The sequence below is a fragment of the Eulemur rufifrons genome, chromosome 8 (genome assembly GCF_041146395.1).
Source record: "Eulemur rufifrons isolate Redbay chromosome 8, OSU_ERuf_1, whole genome shotgun sequence".
Taxonomy (NCBI): domain Eukaryota; kingdom Metazoa; phylum Chordata; class Mammalia; order Primates; family Lemuridae; genus Eulemur; species Eulemur rufifrons.
The window spans coordinates 28,950,595-28,964,627 of NC_090990.1; the positions used below are offsets into that span (position 1 = coordinate 28,950,595).

At 59.2% G+C, this 14,033-nt stretch overlaps 1 protein-coding gene and 1 non-coding gene across 3 annotated transcripts in view; both read left to right on the forward strand.

Moving 5' to 3' along the window:
- Positions 1-2,332: 2,332 nt before the first annotated feature.
- The window catches only part of KCNQ4 (potassium voltage-gated channel subfamily Q member 4), a 51,771-nt gene continuing 40,070 nt past the window's right edge, over positions 2,333-14,033 (forward strand). For both annotated transcript variants that reach the window (XM_069477776.1, XM_069477777.1), the window contains exon 1: positions 2,333-2,963. In XM_069477776.1, coding sequence (XP_069333877.1) covers positions 2,650-2,963 — 314 coding nt within the window. In that variant the 5' untranslated portion in view covers positions 2,333-2,649. The remainder of the gene's footprint in view (positions 2,964-14,033) is intronic.
- On the forward strand, positions 10,705-10,811 carry LOC138391036 (U6 spliceosomal RNA). The gene has a single exon (XR_011234679.1). It is a non-coding gene; the product is annotated as a U6 spliceosomal RNA (small nuclear RNA).

A 14,033-nucleotide genomic window follows, 5' to 3' on the forward strand; every position in this document is an offset into this window, starting at 1 on the left:
GCTGCAGTGGGGAAAGTCCATCCTCCCAGTCATGCCCTGGGAATCCAGATGGGGGCAGGAAGGCCGCTGAGTGACCCTAGAGTGTCCACCTGTCCTCTCTGAACTGGACTTTCTCCTCTGTCCCCTCCCCTCCTTAATACACACACACACACACATACACACACACCCTAACTAAACTTTGCTATGGCCTCCTAGAACCATCTCTCCCATCCCACCCCTTGGGAAGAGTTCCATGTCCCTCTATTACACATACACCTGCAGGACAAACAGGCTTCTGTGCCCTATGAAAGTCCTTCCTGAGATCTAACTTCCATTCCTCTAGCTACAACCACAGTCTCTTTCTGCCCTCTGCTGCCTTCGAGTGGGTAATCTGGAGCCGGAGTCGGGAAAGATGACGAGACCCTCTCCCTGTAGTGACAGCTCCTCACAAGGATGGGAAGGGACCTTTGCAGTCCCCCAGCTGGGCAGAGAAGCATGGGGTCCAGAGGTGGTGCTTAGCCTGAGGATCAGATTTCCCAGAACAGACCCAATTTCAGATATTCTGGGCAGTGATAAGGGAAACCTGAATTCAAGTTCTATTTCTGCCCACAGAAGAGCCTCAGAAAGACCCCCATGAAACACCGCCAGGCCCCTTGCAACTGCCTTCGTTTGCACCATTCATGTCCCAGACCTTAGTCCCACCCACAGGACCCACGACTCGGAAGGCCCAGACAGTCCCACAGAGTCACGGAGGCAGTGCTGTGTATTTGGGGGCTGCGTGCTATTTTCAGCTTGTAGGGAGAGGATGGTTAACTCAGCATCCATAGTGGGGCCCTCCAGCCCAGAAGCCTTCCCCAGCCACCAGTAGAGGATTCGGGCATAACCTGCCCATGGGCACTAGGCTCTAGCCCTGGGCACACCTGGAGCCAGGAGCAGCCAGTCAGGTCAGACCCCAGAAGGCACCCCCAGCTAGGCAGAGAGGAAAGGGTCACTACGGGGTAGGGGTAAGGACCAGCTGCCAAGCCCAGCTTGGGGACCCCTCCAGTCCCGGCAGCCCCCTCCCTGCCTGCCCACGGCCCTGCCTCTCTCCCTCCCCCGCCGGCGCTCAGCAGATCAATGCTGCCTTTGCTGACAGCTGAGAATCGAGCTCGCCTTCCCGCCCCCTCCCCCGCCCCTCCCGCTCGGCTCCGTCCCTCGAGAGCCTCCCGGAGGAACCGGGAAGAGTTTGCTGTGGAAGCGCTTCACCCTGGGGCACGGCCTGCGGAGGGAGCGGCTGGCGTGGCAGGGGAAGAGGATCCAGAAACCCAAATACCACCCTGTGCAGGGCAGGAGGGCTAAAGGGGAAGTCCGCCGCTACAGCCAGAGAGATGGAGGTCGTGCACTGAGAAGAACTTTATCCATGGGATAAAGTCTCCCTTTTCCTGGTTGGGATTCTGTGGGTCTTTGGGGAAGGGGGTGTCGGCCCCCACCACACACTGGCTCAGAGCTTACCTCCAAACACCCCATCAGCCCTGAACCTGGTTCCCTGACCTGGGAGTGAGACAAGGGGAGGCAGGCAGCAGGCCCCGGGATCAGGAGAGGCCCCTCTTCTGAGCAGGGTGGCCTAACTGGGGAGCTCTTCCCCCATCGTGAAGAAGGGAAGTTGGTGGGAGGAAAACTGAGCACACCTGAGGCCCACTGTGTCACACACACTCTGATACAGCTCGCGGGCACCAGGCCTTTCGGCTGCAGCTACACACCCAGCCACGCACAGCCCTGGGCACACCTTGAGCATCCCGCACAACGGCACAAAGGGCACGACCCCGAAGGGCACACCTCATGCTTACACCACCGCTCCGCAGCTTGCACATCCGTCTTCGCATCCAGCCACAGCGTACCCACGACCCACACCTTCACCTTCACTGACTCGCTCCCACCACCTGGCGGGCCCACAGCCACCCACGCTGCACGCACAAGTAGACACTCCTCCACCCATTCACACCTAAACTCCACGAGACACCGCGTCCCGTCCACGGCCGACCACGGCCACAACTCCGCTCTCCACGCCCCACTTTCCACAACCACACTCGCGGAGTCCCAGCCCCGGCTGGCCTTCGGGGCCACACTGCCCCACGCCGCCGTGCACACCACTCGCACACGCCCAGCCTCCCGGCCCCGCGCGCTGCCCCCGCCACGCGGTCCGGCCCGGGCACCGACTCGGCGGCCCGCGCGGCCCGCGCGCCCTGCCCCGCCGCCTTCTCCCGCGTCCCCTCTCTCCGCCTCGCCTCGCTGGCTCGCTCGCTCCCTCCCGATTTGGGAAGGCGGCCGCGGGGCGGGCGGGGGCGGACGGGGGAGGGGCGGGGCGGGGGAGGTTGACATGTGAGCGGCTAGCCAGCGGCAGGTGGAAAGGCGAGCGGCATGGAGCGCGTAATAAGAGAGTTGGAGTCGGAAAGAGCCGCCCCAGTCGCCGGGGAAGCGGGCGGTCAGTGCGGGCTCCGGCGGCCCCCAGGCTCCGAACGCCCGCCCCCGGCCCCGGCGCGGCCCCGGCCCGGCCCCTAGCCCCCGCCGCCCGCGCCCGCCCCGGGCCGCCCAGCCGGCCCCGGGTCCGAGCCATGCGCCGCTGAGCGCCCCGAGCGCGCCCCCGCCCCAGACCGTACCCGGGCCCCGGCCTCCCCCCGCCCGGCGCCGCCCATGGCCGAGGCCCCCCCGCGCCGCCTCGGCCTGGGCCCCCCGCCCGGGGACGCCCCCCGCGCCGAGCTGGTGGCGCTCACGGCAGTGCAGAGCGAGCAGGGCGAGGCGGGCGGGGGCGGCTCCCCGCGCCGCCTCGGCCTCCTGGGCAGCCCCCTGCCGCCGGGCGCGCCCCTCCCTGGGCCGGGCTCCGGCTCGGGCTCCGCCTGCGGCCAGCGCTCCTCGGCCGCGCACAAGCGCTACCGCCGCCTGCAGAACTGGGTCTACAACGTGCTGGAGCGGCCCCGCGGCTGGGCCTTCGTCTACCACGTCTTCATGTAAGTTTGCGACCCCGCGCCCCCTTTCGTGTCTCCGCGATCCCGCCCCGCGCTGCCCCCGCGCGAGCCTGGGCTCCCTGGGGACGGCCGCCCCGCCCTGGCTCTGCCTCCTGCCCCCATGCCCCGCTGCCGACCCTCATCTCTCTCACCCCAGGCCCAGCCCCGTTTCTGATCCTCCCTGAGCCTGAGCCTGACCCTAACCCCTGATGTCCCTGCTTGACCTCGCTTCTGACCTCCCCCCACCTGACTCCTTATTTCCGTCCTGATCGCCAAGCCCTGCTCCTCTGTCCCAGGTACTCCCCACATCCGGCTGCTTGTCCCGCCGTCCACTCTGCAAGTCTGGGGCCACTGAAGTCGGTTCCCTTTTCCTCTTCCCCACCTCTGCCTCCCTGTGTCCCAGACACACAGAGGACCCCTTGGCCCCCACACGCTTTGTCGCCTCCTCCCCAGCTCTGAGGTAGCTCTGATGGGCTCCCACCTGGGCTCCCCTTGGAGATGCCCCTCTCCAGGGACGGCCCTCACCCCAGCTCAGGGCTGGCCCCTGATTGTAGCTGTTTTGGGGTCCTTGTGGGCCACCTGGGCCCTGACCCTCCTGTGTGCAGTGTCCGACTTTGTCTGTTTTCGTTCTGTTTTCCCCTCCACCCTCAACTTCCCAGTGGCAGCGGCAGCTACCCTGCCTGCCCTGCCCGCCCTGCCTGCCCTGGCGGCTCAGCCCTGCTGGCCTGCCTTGCTGGCCGGCGGCACCAGGCCTGGCTCTGGGCACTGGGGAAAAAGAAAGAGGAGAGGGGCAGGTTTGGAAACACTGAGGCTGCAGGCCCTCTCCTCCCCCTCACCGGTTCCTACAACTTTCAAAAACACTGACCCCTCTTGGATGTGAAGAGTGAATTTTGGCAGCTCAGAGCTCAGTCTTGGGGGACGGCCTGGCCCAGTCGGGAACATGAGAGGCCCCACAGATATCAGTTGAAGGGCTGGGCCTGGCGCTGGGACGCTCCGAGGTGCCCGTGAGAGACCTCCGGTCCCTGGAAAATGTGCTGCTATTAATCCCTTCTCATGACAGTCAGAGAGGGCCCTCTGGTGTTGTGGTCTCCTGGGTGGCCCACTGCCTGTCCACTTGACTGTCCGACAGTCCTTCTTGTCTGGCTGTCCCTCTGTCACACTGAGTTTCCAACTGTAAGTTGGCCAGTCTGTGCATCTCTCCACCTAACTGTCTGGCTGTCCTTCTATTTGTCTGTTTCCATCCCTCTGTCCTCCTGTCCTGTTATCTGTGTGCCTATCTGTCCATCTGTCTATCCACCTGTCCACCTGACTGTCCACTCTTCTTCCACCTGTCTTTTCCCACCTGTCCTTGGATCTATCTTCCTGCCTGTCCCTCTGATGCCTGCTTGCTTGCCTCTGCCCCATCTGAACTGGGCCCACAGAATTTCGAGGTGAAGAGGTGGGAGATGCTAGCATGGGGAGGGGTAGAGAGAGAGAACTCTCAGCAGTTAAGTACCTGGTGGTGCAGCCTTAACTTTGTGCAAAGACCCCGGCTGGGCTAGGCGGGGGCAAAGAGTTGGAATTGTTAAGGACGTGAGGTCAAGCTTTGGGTGGTGTCAACGGTTAGGAGTAGCCCAACCCCTAGTGCCCACTAGGAAGTCTGGATGAATATTTGCAGCTACAGAGAGGACGCTGGAGTGATGAAGGTTCAGTGCTGGTGGAGTTGGGGCGAGAGGCAGGGGACTGCTCACTAAGAGTGGCCGCACGGCCCAAGGAGGGTGAGACAGTCCACAGAGAGCAGCTGTGCCCAGCATGGGCTCCTCTTGCAAGGTGACTTTTCTACCGCATGGCTGGGCCTGGAGAAGCCTATGGGCTCTGAGGTGAGGGTCCTTAGCGCCAGGCTTGGCCTCTCAGCCCCGACGAGGGTCACTGGAGGTGAAGGACCTGCTGCCTCTCTCCTGGCCAGCTGCTGCCATGGCCTCCTCTGGAAGGGCCTCCCCTTCCTCTCCAGGAGCTAAATCCGCTGACACCTTTACCCCACATCCTGCTGCTTCAGGATGCCAGGAATGCCCTGGCCAGGGGCATGCTTGTCCTAACCACTTGTCCCCAGGAGGCCAGGACTAGGCATTTCTTGGGAGCTGGGGGGGGGCGGGGAGCGGGGAGGAAATGAGGCGTGAAAACATCCCAATGCTAAGGGATCTCAGGGAATTAGTCGAATTGGTCGTCCATCTTAGAGGTCAAAGGGGGCTGCAGGGTCAGGAGCCCCTCCTTTTGTGTGCTCTGTGGCCTGGGGTTGATCACTGGGCCTCTCTGAGATTTAGGTTGTCAAAGTGGGTAGAAACCCCAGCCTTGCAAGCCTCCGTCTTGGATGAGGAAATGGGTGGGAAAGCGCTTCGTAAGCTGCGAGGGCCTGAGTGTGAGAGACTGTTAGTATTGGGGCTGGGGGAGGGGCCCACACAGAAGGTCTCTCCTGTTCTCGAGGAGCTCCAGATGTGGGGTTTCTCAGTCACTCGCTGCAGGGTCTTGTGTATTCTTGCCAGGAAGTACTTCCTGCTGTTGGACCTCTAGCCCTCTCGGTGCACTTTTGATCAAATCCTTTCCCCCTCCCCAGTCTCCCTCAGAGGCAGCCCAAGTGAGGGGGGCCCCATGGGTAGGACCCCCTTCCCAGGGACGCAGGCTGTGGCAGGAGGGGCCCCAGCAGAAGAGCCTGCAAGAGAAGGGCTTGGGAAGGAGGGAGGAGCTGGGGTGAGCGCGCCAGTTCGCCCTAGGGGACACCCCCTCACACCTGCCAGCTGGGCCCCTCTGGGCCCCATTCAGAACCTGCACCTTTCTGGCACCTAGGGCTGGGGTATGGCCCAGAGGACAAGCCCTGATACAGCCTCTCCTGCCAGCAGCTGTGGCCTCTGGGAAGTGAGAACTGCTGACTCCCATCTTCTTGCTGAGATCTAGAATGAGGGGTCTCTGGGCCCCTCTGTAAGCTCTCTCTCCTTCTCTAGGTCCTCAGTCCCATCACCAAGCCCCAAACCCCTCCCTGTGCCCCAGTCTATGATTTAAGCCCTCAACTCTTCAGAGGCCCCGCTCCCTGAATTTTAAGAAATACCACCTTGCCGCCCATCCTACTGTCTGAGCCCTCGGGAGGAATGCTGGTGCCGAACGCCAGCTCGGGGTGAGCAACACCCCCCCTCGGAGGCCACACCGGCCTCCCTGGAAGCCAGAGGGCCGGAAGGGGCTGAGCAAGACCCCCTCTCCCGCCAGCCTCTCCAAGGTGCTGGGAGACGGGTGCCCGCTGCTCCCAGCCCCCAGCTGCCTAGCAAACCCTCTATGTGAAGGTTTATGGCTCTGTAAACATCCTCCCTCAGCCTTGTCCCCGGGGTCAGAAGCTGTGGGAATGGGGAACGAGGAGGTGGGGGCAGCTCCTGGGGCCCTCAGACTCCTAAACCCGGAGCCCCGTGACGTCCCCTGCTGACCATCTGAGAGAGGGAATGTCGCCTGGGTTGGAATAATCCCAGGAAGATGTACCCAGAACCCTTAGGCATCCCTGCTAGGTCGGTCCTTACATTTGACAGCCCCATTTTACTTATGAGACAACTGAGGCGCTGAAGATCAAAGTCACATGGTAAATTAGTGGCAGATGCAGGGGACCAACAGGCTGTTAACTGTTCCCTGCGGCCGCCTGGCCAGGCACTCAGAGTTTGAAGTGAAATCTCTGATGGTGCGTGCAGCACGGGCTACGTGCTGAGCACGCTCTGTAAACCGCTCTCGCTGCGCCCTTCAACAGCCCGGCCAGGTGGGAACTGTGGTCCTCCTCATTTGACAGGTGAGGAGGTGGAGACTTAGGAGAGGTCACTCAGTTAACGTGGAAGGGCCTCGGCCTAGAGCCGGGCCTGACTTGGAGCCGTCGCTCCCTGCACCTCGGCCTCAGCCAAGCCCAGGCTCCTCAGAGCAGTGCGCCTGTGTCATCCATCTCTCCGGCCCGGGCACCCGGCACACAGGCAGCGGGGGTGGGCAGTGATCGCATTTTGTGGAATTGAGTGGAAACTTCCAGCCTTACCCAATGCGGCCACACTTTTGATGTACACGCATCTCCCCACTGTGTGTCCGTCTGAATGCCTCGCGTGCACACTCACTGCGACGCTGGCACACATGCGGCACGCATCCAGTGAAAAGGCGTCTAGTGCACAGCTGCCCCTGCCTTTTCCCCAGCGTCACAGACACGTAGCCAGAGACTCACAGCTGGCCTGTGGCTCCAGCCCAGACCCCTAGGACAGAACAGAGCTGGCTCCATTACTTGAATGATTTGCCTTCACTATCCACAACTGCAGGGCTGCCCTTATAGGTCTGTCTGTATTTGTGCGTCCACCCTGGAGGGCAGCCCCAGACTCACGCAGGAGTAGGGTGGCCGGCTTCCTAGAGCTTTGCTGGCCCTCGCTGCTCCTGGAGGGCCCTCTGAGGTCCTTCCATCCAACCTTGCGGTGTACTGCTGGGCACACCAAGGCACAGAAGGGCGCAGATACTCATCTGAGGTCTTGCCTAGTGAGTCAGTGGTAGGACTGTGCCGGGAACCCAAGGCTTTTGTCTACCAGATCAGGACTTTAGATAACAATTTCTTAGCCCTAGCCAATAGGGAAGACTGATGCTCTAAGAACTTCGCCTTGTGATTGGGAGTCTTTGAGTGTGACCCAAATTTTTCGTGCTGCTGCTTTTCAGCCTGGCCTTTGGCTTGATCTTTGTAAGGAGCAGGGAGAGACCATGGTATTCCTAAACTACCTCACTCCTCCCCTTTTTCTCCCCCTTACACTCCTTTGCTCCCTTCTCCCCAAGTTCCCCTTTGGGGTTCCGGGTGGCAGGGTAGAGCCCTCATGGTCTGCCTACCCCTCCCCAGCTCCCTAGTACATTCATTCTTGCCATGGAGGAAGCCCTGCTGGATGTCTAACTTCAATCCCTGTTGCTGCAGAAGCCTATATGCTTGGAAGGTTGGAGCCAGGAGTGTCTCAAGAGGTGATTATTCTTGGGCTGATGGCAGCACTTTGAGTGGGTAATTAATTTAAGGTTCTCTGAGCCAGTCGAGGGAGCCGGAACTGCCTGGGAGCAGGGAGAGAGGAAGGATCTACAGAACTGGCCAAGGCCCTGCCCTTGCCCCGAAAGGAAGCCATGCAGGGAACTCCCCAGACTTGGAGCAGCCCACGTGAGGTCCCCCCACCTCCCTGCACCGATGTGGGTCTTTGGGCAAGTCCTTGGGCGGGTCCAATTCTCTGTGGGGGAGGGGGCCCAGCAGAGACTTCTGAGTGTCTGCCTGGGGCAGCCCCTAGTGTGGGAGTTGAGAGGCTGGGAGCGGGGGAATAGTGGGAGCTTGAGTTTAGAGCATGGGCGCCGAGTCTGACGGATTTGGGTTCATTTCTGCCTCTACCTCTAGCAGTCATGTGTCCTTGGGGAAGTTACTTAACCTCTCTGAGCTTCGTTTTTCTCATCTGGGAATGGGAATAATAACACCTGCCTCTAGGATTGTCAGGGCTAGATGAGATAAACCACCAGACACTGTGCAGGGCACAACCGTTAGCCATTACCCTTGTCACCATTATTATTATATTGTTATTGTTGTCATCATCCTTTTCCTCTGGGGCGAGGTTTGACAGGTGGCCCTAGCTCAGCACGGTATGTCTGGGTGTGCCCGGGGTGGCGGGGAGGGGCGCCGTGAGGAGGCTGCGGAGCCCACGGGACCACTGGCCTCCACTGTCTCCTCTCACCAGGCTCGAAGAGAGGTCTGCGCGTGGCTGCGAGCGTGCGTGGGGAGGAGGTGTATGCCAAGTGTCATTATGAGGCCGAGCTTTAGACCTTGTTGTCCAGCCCTGGCAGCTAGCCTGGCCCCAGGGAGATGGAAGTGGAGCCATGGCTCTCAAACAGGCAGCCGGGGACTCCTGGGAGAGAGGGGCACACGCCCACCTTCTTCCAAGCAAATCATCTCAGAGAATGAGGGGAGGGAGTCCCAGAGGAGATTTAGAGATCTCAGCCCTTACTGGGAAGGTGCCCACACCTACTAGATCCCAGTCCCCAGCCTCAGTAGCCTCTTCTGTAAAATGGGCCTAACAGGAGAGCGGACCACTTGGGGTTGTCTGGCACAGAGCAGTGCTGAATGGATGAGAGGAGCTGCTGTCTCAGGACCTTGACTTTTATAGAGTTGGGGGTGGAGAGTTCGTCTTCCAGCACCTTCTCCTGGGCCACCTCAGAGGACAGGGTGGCACTTAAAAGGGCACCCAGGAAGCTGCCTGCCCCAAGAGAGGCTCTGAGAGGCTGGGGAGAAGGTGCTGATCAGACCTCTGGGGCTCCCAGAGAGCCCCCCTCCCCAGGACTCCAGGCTCTCTGGGCAACTCTGTCCCTAGGGTAAGATCTGCGTGCCCTGGGGGTTGGCACCCGGGGAGGGCAGCCCCAGGCAGCAGACTAATTGGGCTGGGAATCCGTGGGCAGCGCCTGAGGGAGGGAGGCAGAGGGAGCAGGGAGCTCAGCGACGCCTTCCCTCGTCCTTTCCTCCTGGAGATTTGGGGAGCCGTGCGTGGAGCAGGGTCTCTGGCCTAGGGGCTGGAGGGAAATATTGGGGTATGCTCTGCTGAGACTCCTCAGACCCCTTGGGGCCAGGCAGGTGGGACAGAGGGAAAGCTTGCTGGAGATAAATGAAGCAGAAGGGATGGAGGTCAGACAGCAGGAAGGACTGCCCAATAACCAGGAGGTGGAGTGAGATTCCCTCAGGTACTCTTCCCAAGCTTGGACACCCCCGTCTAGCTGGGCCAGACAAAATATTTGCTCTAATGGTCCCTATTAAGCAAAGGAAAAGCTCCCCTCCCCACAGTGTGAACGACAGAGGGTAGATGCCTGCTCCCTCTGAGCCCAACTTTGGGGGTGGGCAGGGATCCAGTCAGGTACCCACTGCTTTGGGGCAGTGGTGGGGAGGGTCACAGGCTGCACCTCCTCCACCCTTCCTTCCCGGCCGCTCCTCTCTGGGGCCTCGGCCTGTCCAGGTCACTGTCTTTGGGTTTATTTTTTGCTGGGCTTGTCTGTCCCCGGGGAGGGGAGGGGATGGGGAAAGGAGGGAGAGAGGGAACAGCCCTGTCAGCATAATCCCCAGGCACCTCCGCTCCTGCCCGTCTTGGCCCAGCTGCCACCCTCTGCTAGAGGGACCAGCCCCGGGCACAGTGGGGACCCAGACCCACGGAACTTCCTCTCTTGGGGTCAGGGCCAGCAGGTCAGGAATAGGCCTTTCTGTCCTTGTCCTCTCTCCATACATCCTTGCTACGGAACATCAGAGCCAGGGGACCTCAGAGCATGAGCAGATCCACAGGCTTCATTTCACAGATGGGGAAACTGAGGCCAGGAGGAGGGACCTGATTGCCCAAGGATGCAGCTCACATGGGGGCCTTCTCCACCTCTCCTCATGATACTAGAGGAGCTCAAGAGGGTGCTGCCTTCCCGCTGCCCCTGTTCTCTGAGAGGAGGGAGCAGCCCCTGAGTTCATTCACTCATCTCATTTTTCCAGCCTCTGGGGATTGGTGGGAGAGACAGAACAAGGGAGGAAAGTGTGACCCATGGCCCAGCAGAGGGAGGGAGGTGAAACCTGGGGGTGCAAGAAGGCTGAGGGTATCAGTCCTCCCGCCGCCATGCTTTTTATACTTAAAATACACTGGCTGGGCACGGTGGCTCACACCTGTAATCCCAGTACTTTGGGAGACCGAGGTGGGAGGATCACTTAAGCCCAGGAGTTCAAGACCAGCCTGGGATGCTCGCTTCAGCAACATATATACTAAAATTGGAACGATACAGAGAAGATTAGCATGGCCCCTACACAAGGATGGCACGCCAATTCGTGAAGCGGTCCATATTTTGTAAATGATTAATATAAAAAAAATAAAAATGAACAAACAAACAAAAAAAGACCAGCCTGGGCAACATAGCAAGATCTCATCTCTCCAAAAAAAAAAAAAAAAAAAAAAATTTAGGTAGGCGTGGTGGCAAGTGCCTGTAGTCTTGGCTACTGGGGAGGCTGAGGCAGGAGGATCGCTTGAGCCCAAGAGTTCAAGGCTGCAGTGAGCTATGCTCACACCACCCCACTCCAGCCTGGGGGACAGATGGACACCTGTCTCAAAAATAAAAAAAAAAAACCCCTCCCAAACACATAAAAACCATATTAGCCCTATGTTCTAGATAAGGGGACTAAGGCACAAAGAAGTTAAATGACTTGCCTAACCATCAACATAGCCGATGGGGGTAGAGGCAGGATTCAGATGCAGAACGTGGCTCCCGGGAGCCGTGCACTCAGCCACTCCGCCAGCTGCCCTGTGCAAGAGGCCGAGCCTGTCGCCTTCCTTCTTGGACACGCTTCCCCTTGGCTTTCCTCACAGCCACCTCTGCCTCTTCCCTCTTGGTTCTGGCAGAAGCTCTGCCTCCTCTCTCTGCTCCTTGAATGTCGGGGCTTTGTCTTGTTCTCTGTACACAGTTTTGGGGGGTGGTCTCATGCAGTGCTGTGACATCAAGGGTTCCCTCCGGGATGACAGCCGTGCCTTCTGCAGTTTCATGCCTGAGCCTCCTGTGCGGCCACCTGCTGACGCCTCTCCTCCTCATCCCCCTAGACCTGCCCTCCTTCCTTGGTCCACCTGACAGCAACGCCCCCACCCCCAGTGGCCAAGTCAGAAACCCCCTCCCCACAAGCATTCTTTGCTCTTCACCTAAGAAATGACTCAGTGTCCCAAAGTGGTGTGCTATTTAGTGCTCCATGTGTTCTTCTGCCTGTGACCCCCTCCCTTGTCCTATTCATCCCCCCCTCCCTACCTCCTCCTATTCATCCTCAATCCCAGTCTGGGCACCACCTCTTCGTGGAGGTGCTTCTGCCCACCCTCACCCCAGGTCAGCTCTGCCCACCCAGCCCTGTTTGTCCTTTGCTTTTCCTCACCGGGCTATGCGAACTGGGTGGGTGGGGGCTGAGCACTGTGCTTGGCCCATGGGTGGTAATTAGCGAATGTTTGCCGAGTGAGGGATGAAGGTGGCATCGAGGCCAAGTCGTAAGGATGAGAAGGGTTTTGCCAACTAAAGAGAAGTGGAGAAAGAGTCCCTCAGTCCCGTGCGTGGAGACACCCAGCTGGTCACGCACACCGGGCGGAGGGAACGGCTGGGGCGAAAGCTGTGAGATGGGACCTGTCCCCCTAACCCCTGCGCCCCGAGACACGCAGCATCTGGCGTGTCCTGGGCCCTGAGGACCTCAATTGTCAGGCCTTACTTACCCTGTGGGCAGGGGGGGCCTGACAGGGCAGGGCAGGGACACTGGATGGAAACCAGGGCCTCACTGATCTGGGCAAGCGCTCTGCAGACACTAGGCCGCCTGATTCTTCCAGTACATGCTATGTGGCAGTCACTATTATTGTTCTCATGCTGCAGACAACAAACTGAGGCTCAGAGAAGAGAAATAACACACACAAGTTACAGGGTTTGTCTGTGGCAGCGTCAGGACTTGAACCCACGTCTGTGTGACTGCCAAGTCCAACCTCCGAATGCTTGTCCAACTCCTCAGCAGACCCATGGCAGTTTTTAGTGGCCTAAGGCAAAAGCTAGGAAAATAAGGACAATGTGGTGACTCTTTCATAAAGCTAAATTTATTCCATTTAAAGACTGTGTTTGAGTATGAAATTATGTCCTTTCTTTTATGAAATGATGGGCTGGGAATTTTTAAAAAATTGTCCTTACTTGGCAAAATAAAAAGTTGACATACTTATGCAGTCCCCAAAGTGTTTTTGGAAATTTTACCGGTGCGTAAAATCCCTGAGTCTGGGCGCCACCCTGGCTCCTCCCTCCTGAGCTGCGGGGGGCCAGAGAGGGAGGAGTCGGTGGGGGTGGAGAAGCCTCAGCCCCTGCCCTGGCTGGAGCACAGCATGGCCAGGCCCAGCCAGGCTCTTTCTCAAGCGTGGGTTGGTGGGGGAAGGGTCAGCCAGAATCAGGAGTTAAAGGAGCACGGGACCAGGAGTTGGCAGGCTGGGGTTCACCTCCTGCCTCCGCTTCCTAAAGGCTGTGTGACGCCAGGCAGGTGACCAACCTCTCTGAGGCACCAGCTTCCTTCCGCATAGAATGACAGTCGCCATCTTTGCCTGCCCACCTCACAGGGCTGCTTCACCTACATCAAGTGCTTGGTGAACTACAAAATGCTGTGAAGAGCAGAGGGGTTGTGGTGGTTTTAATATTTTTATCTTCCCATCACAGGCTGCCACTCCTCGGGGGTCCTGGGCTGCTCATCTCACCCTCACCTGTACTGGTTTGAACCCTGACGAAGAGACATTGGCGGGGGGTGGCACACAGGCTCCGTAAGAGCAGGTTGGCCAGACTAGCAATTCCTTTCCTCAGGAGCCCGGGCAGCAGCCCAGGGACGCACCCAGGCTGGAGGCAAACGGTGCACTGACCGGAGCTGGCTGGAGGTCTCAGAGCAGAGGTCATCATTTAGTAAGATTCATAGTCTAATCTCCGCCGGGTATTGTGCTAAATACTTTTCACACGTGGCTTCGTTTAATCCTTCCAAGAGCCCCAGGAGGTGGGTCCTATCATTATCCCCATTGTGCAGAGGAGGACACTGAAGCTTAGAGGTTAACCCCGTACCCTTGTCACACAGCCAGTAAGTGGTGCCTGCCCAGGAGGATGGGAGTTTTCTGGGCTCAGTTCAGACAGCCGAGTGCCCGGAGAGCCCGAGTGTGCAAGGAGTCTGTGCCGTGGGAGGCTGGAGCGGCTTGCAGGGTGTGTGTGTCGGGGGGGGGCGGGGGGGGGGCGGGGGTCGCGATCACAGTGCAGGTGGGAAGGCAAGAGACACATTCCTGCTTGGCAGCTTCCAGCAGTCACCTCCCTCTCTGAGTCTCGGCCTCGCCCTCAGCTCTGGCTCTCAATAATAATAAAGATAATAATAGCGAATCCTTCCTGAGCATCGATCCTGTGCCAGATGCTGCTCTGAGAACTTGCCATGCCTTCTCTCACTGTTCCCTCTTAACCACCCTATGAGGGAGGTACTATTGTTATGCCCATTTTTCAGATGAGGAAAATGAGGTACAAAGGACTTAAGTAACTTGCCTGGGTGTA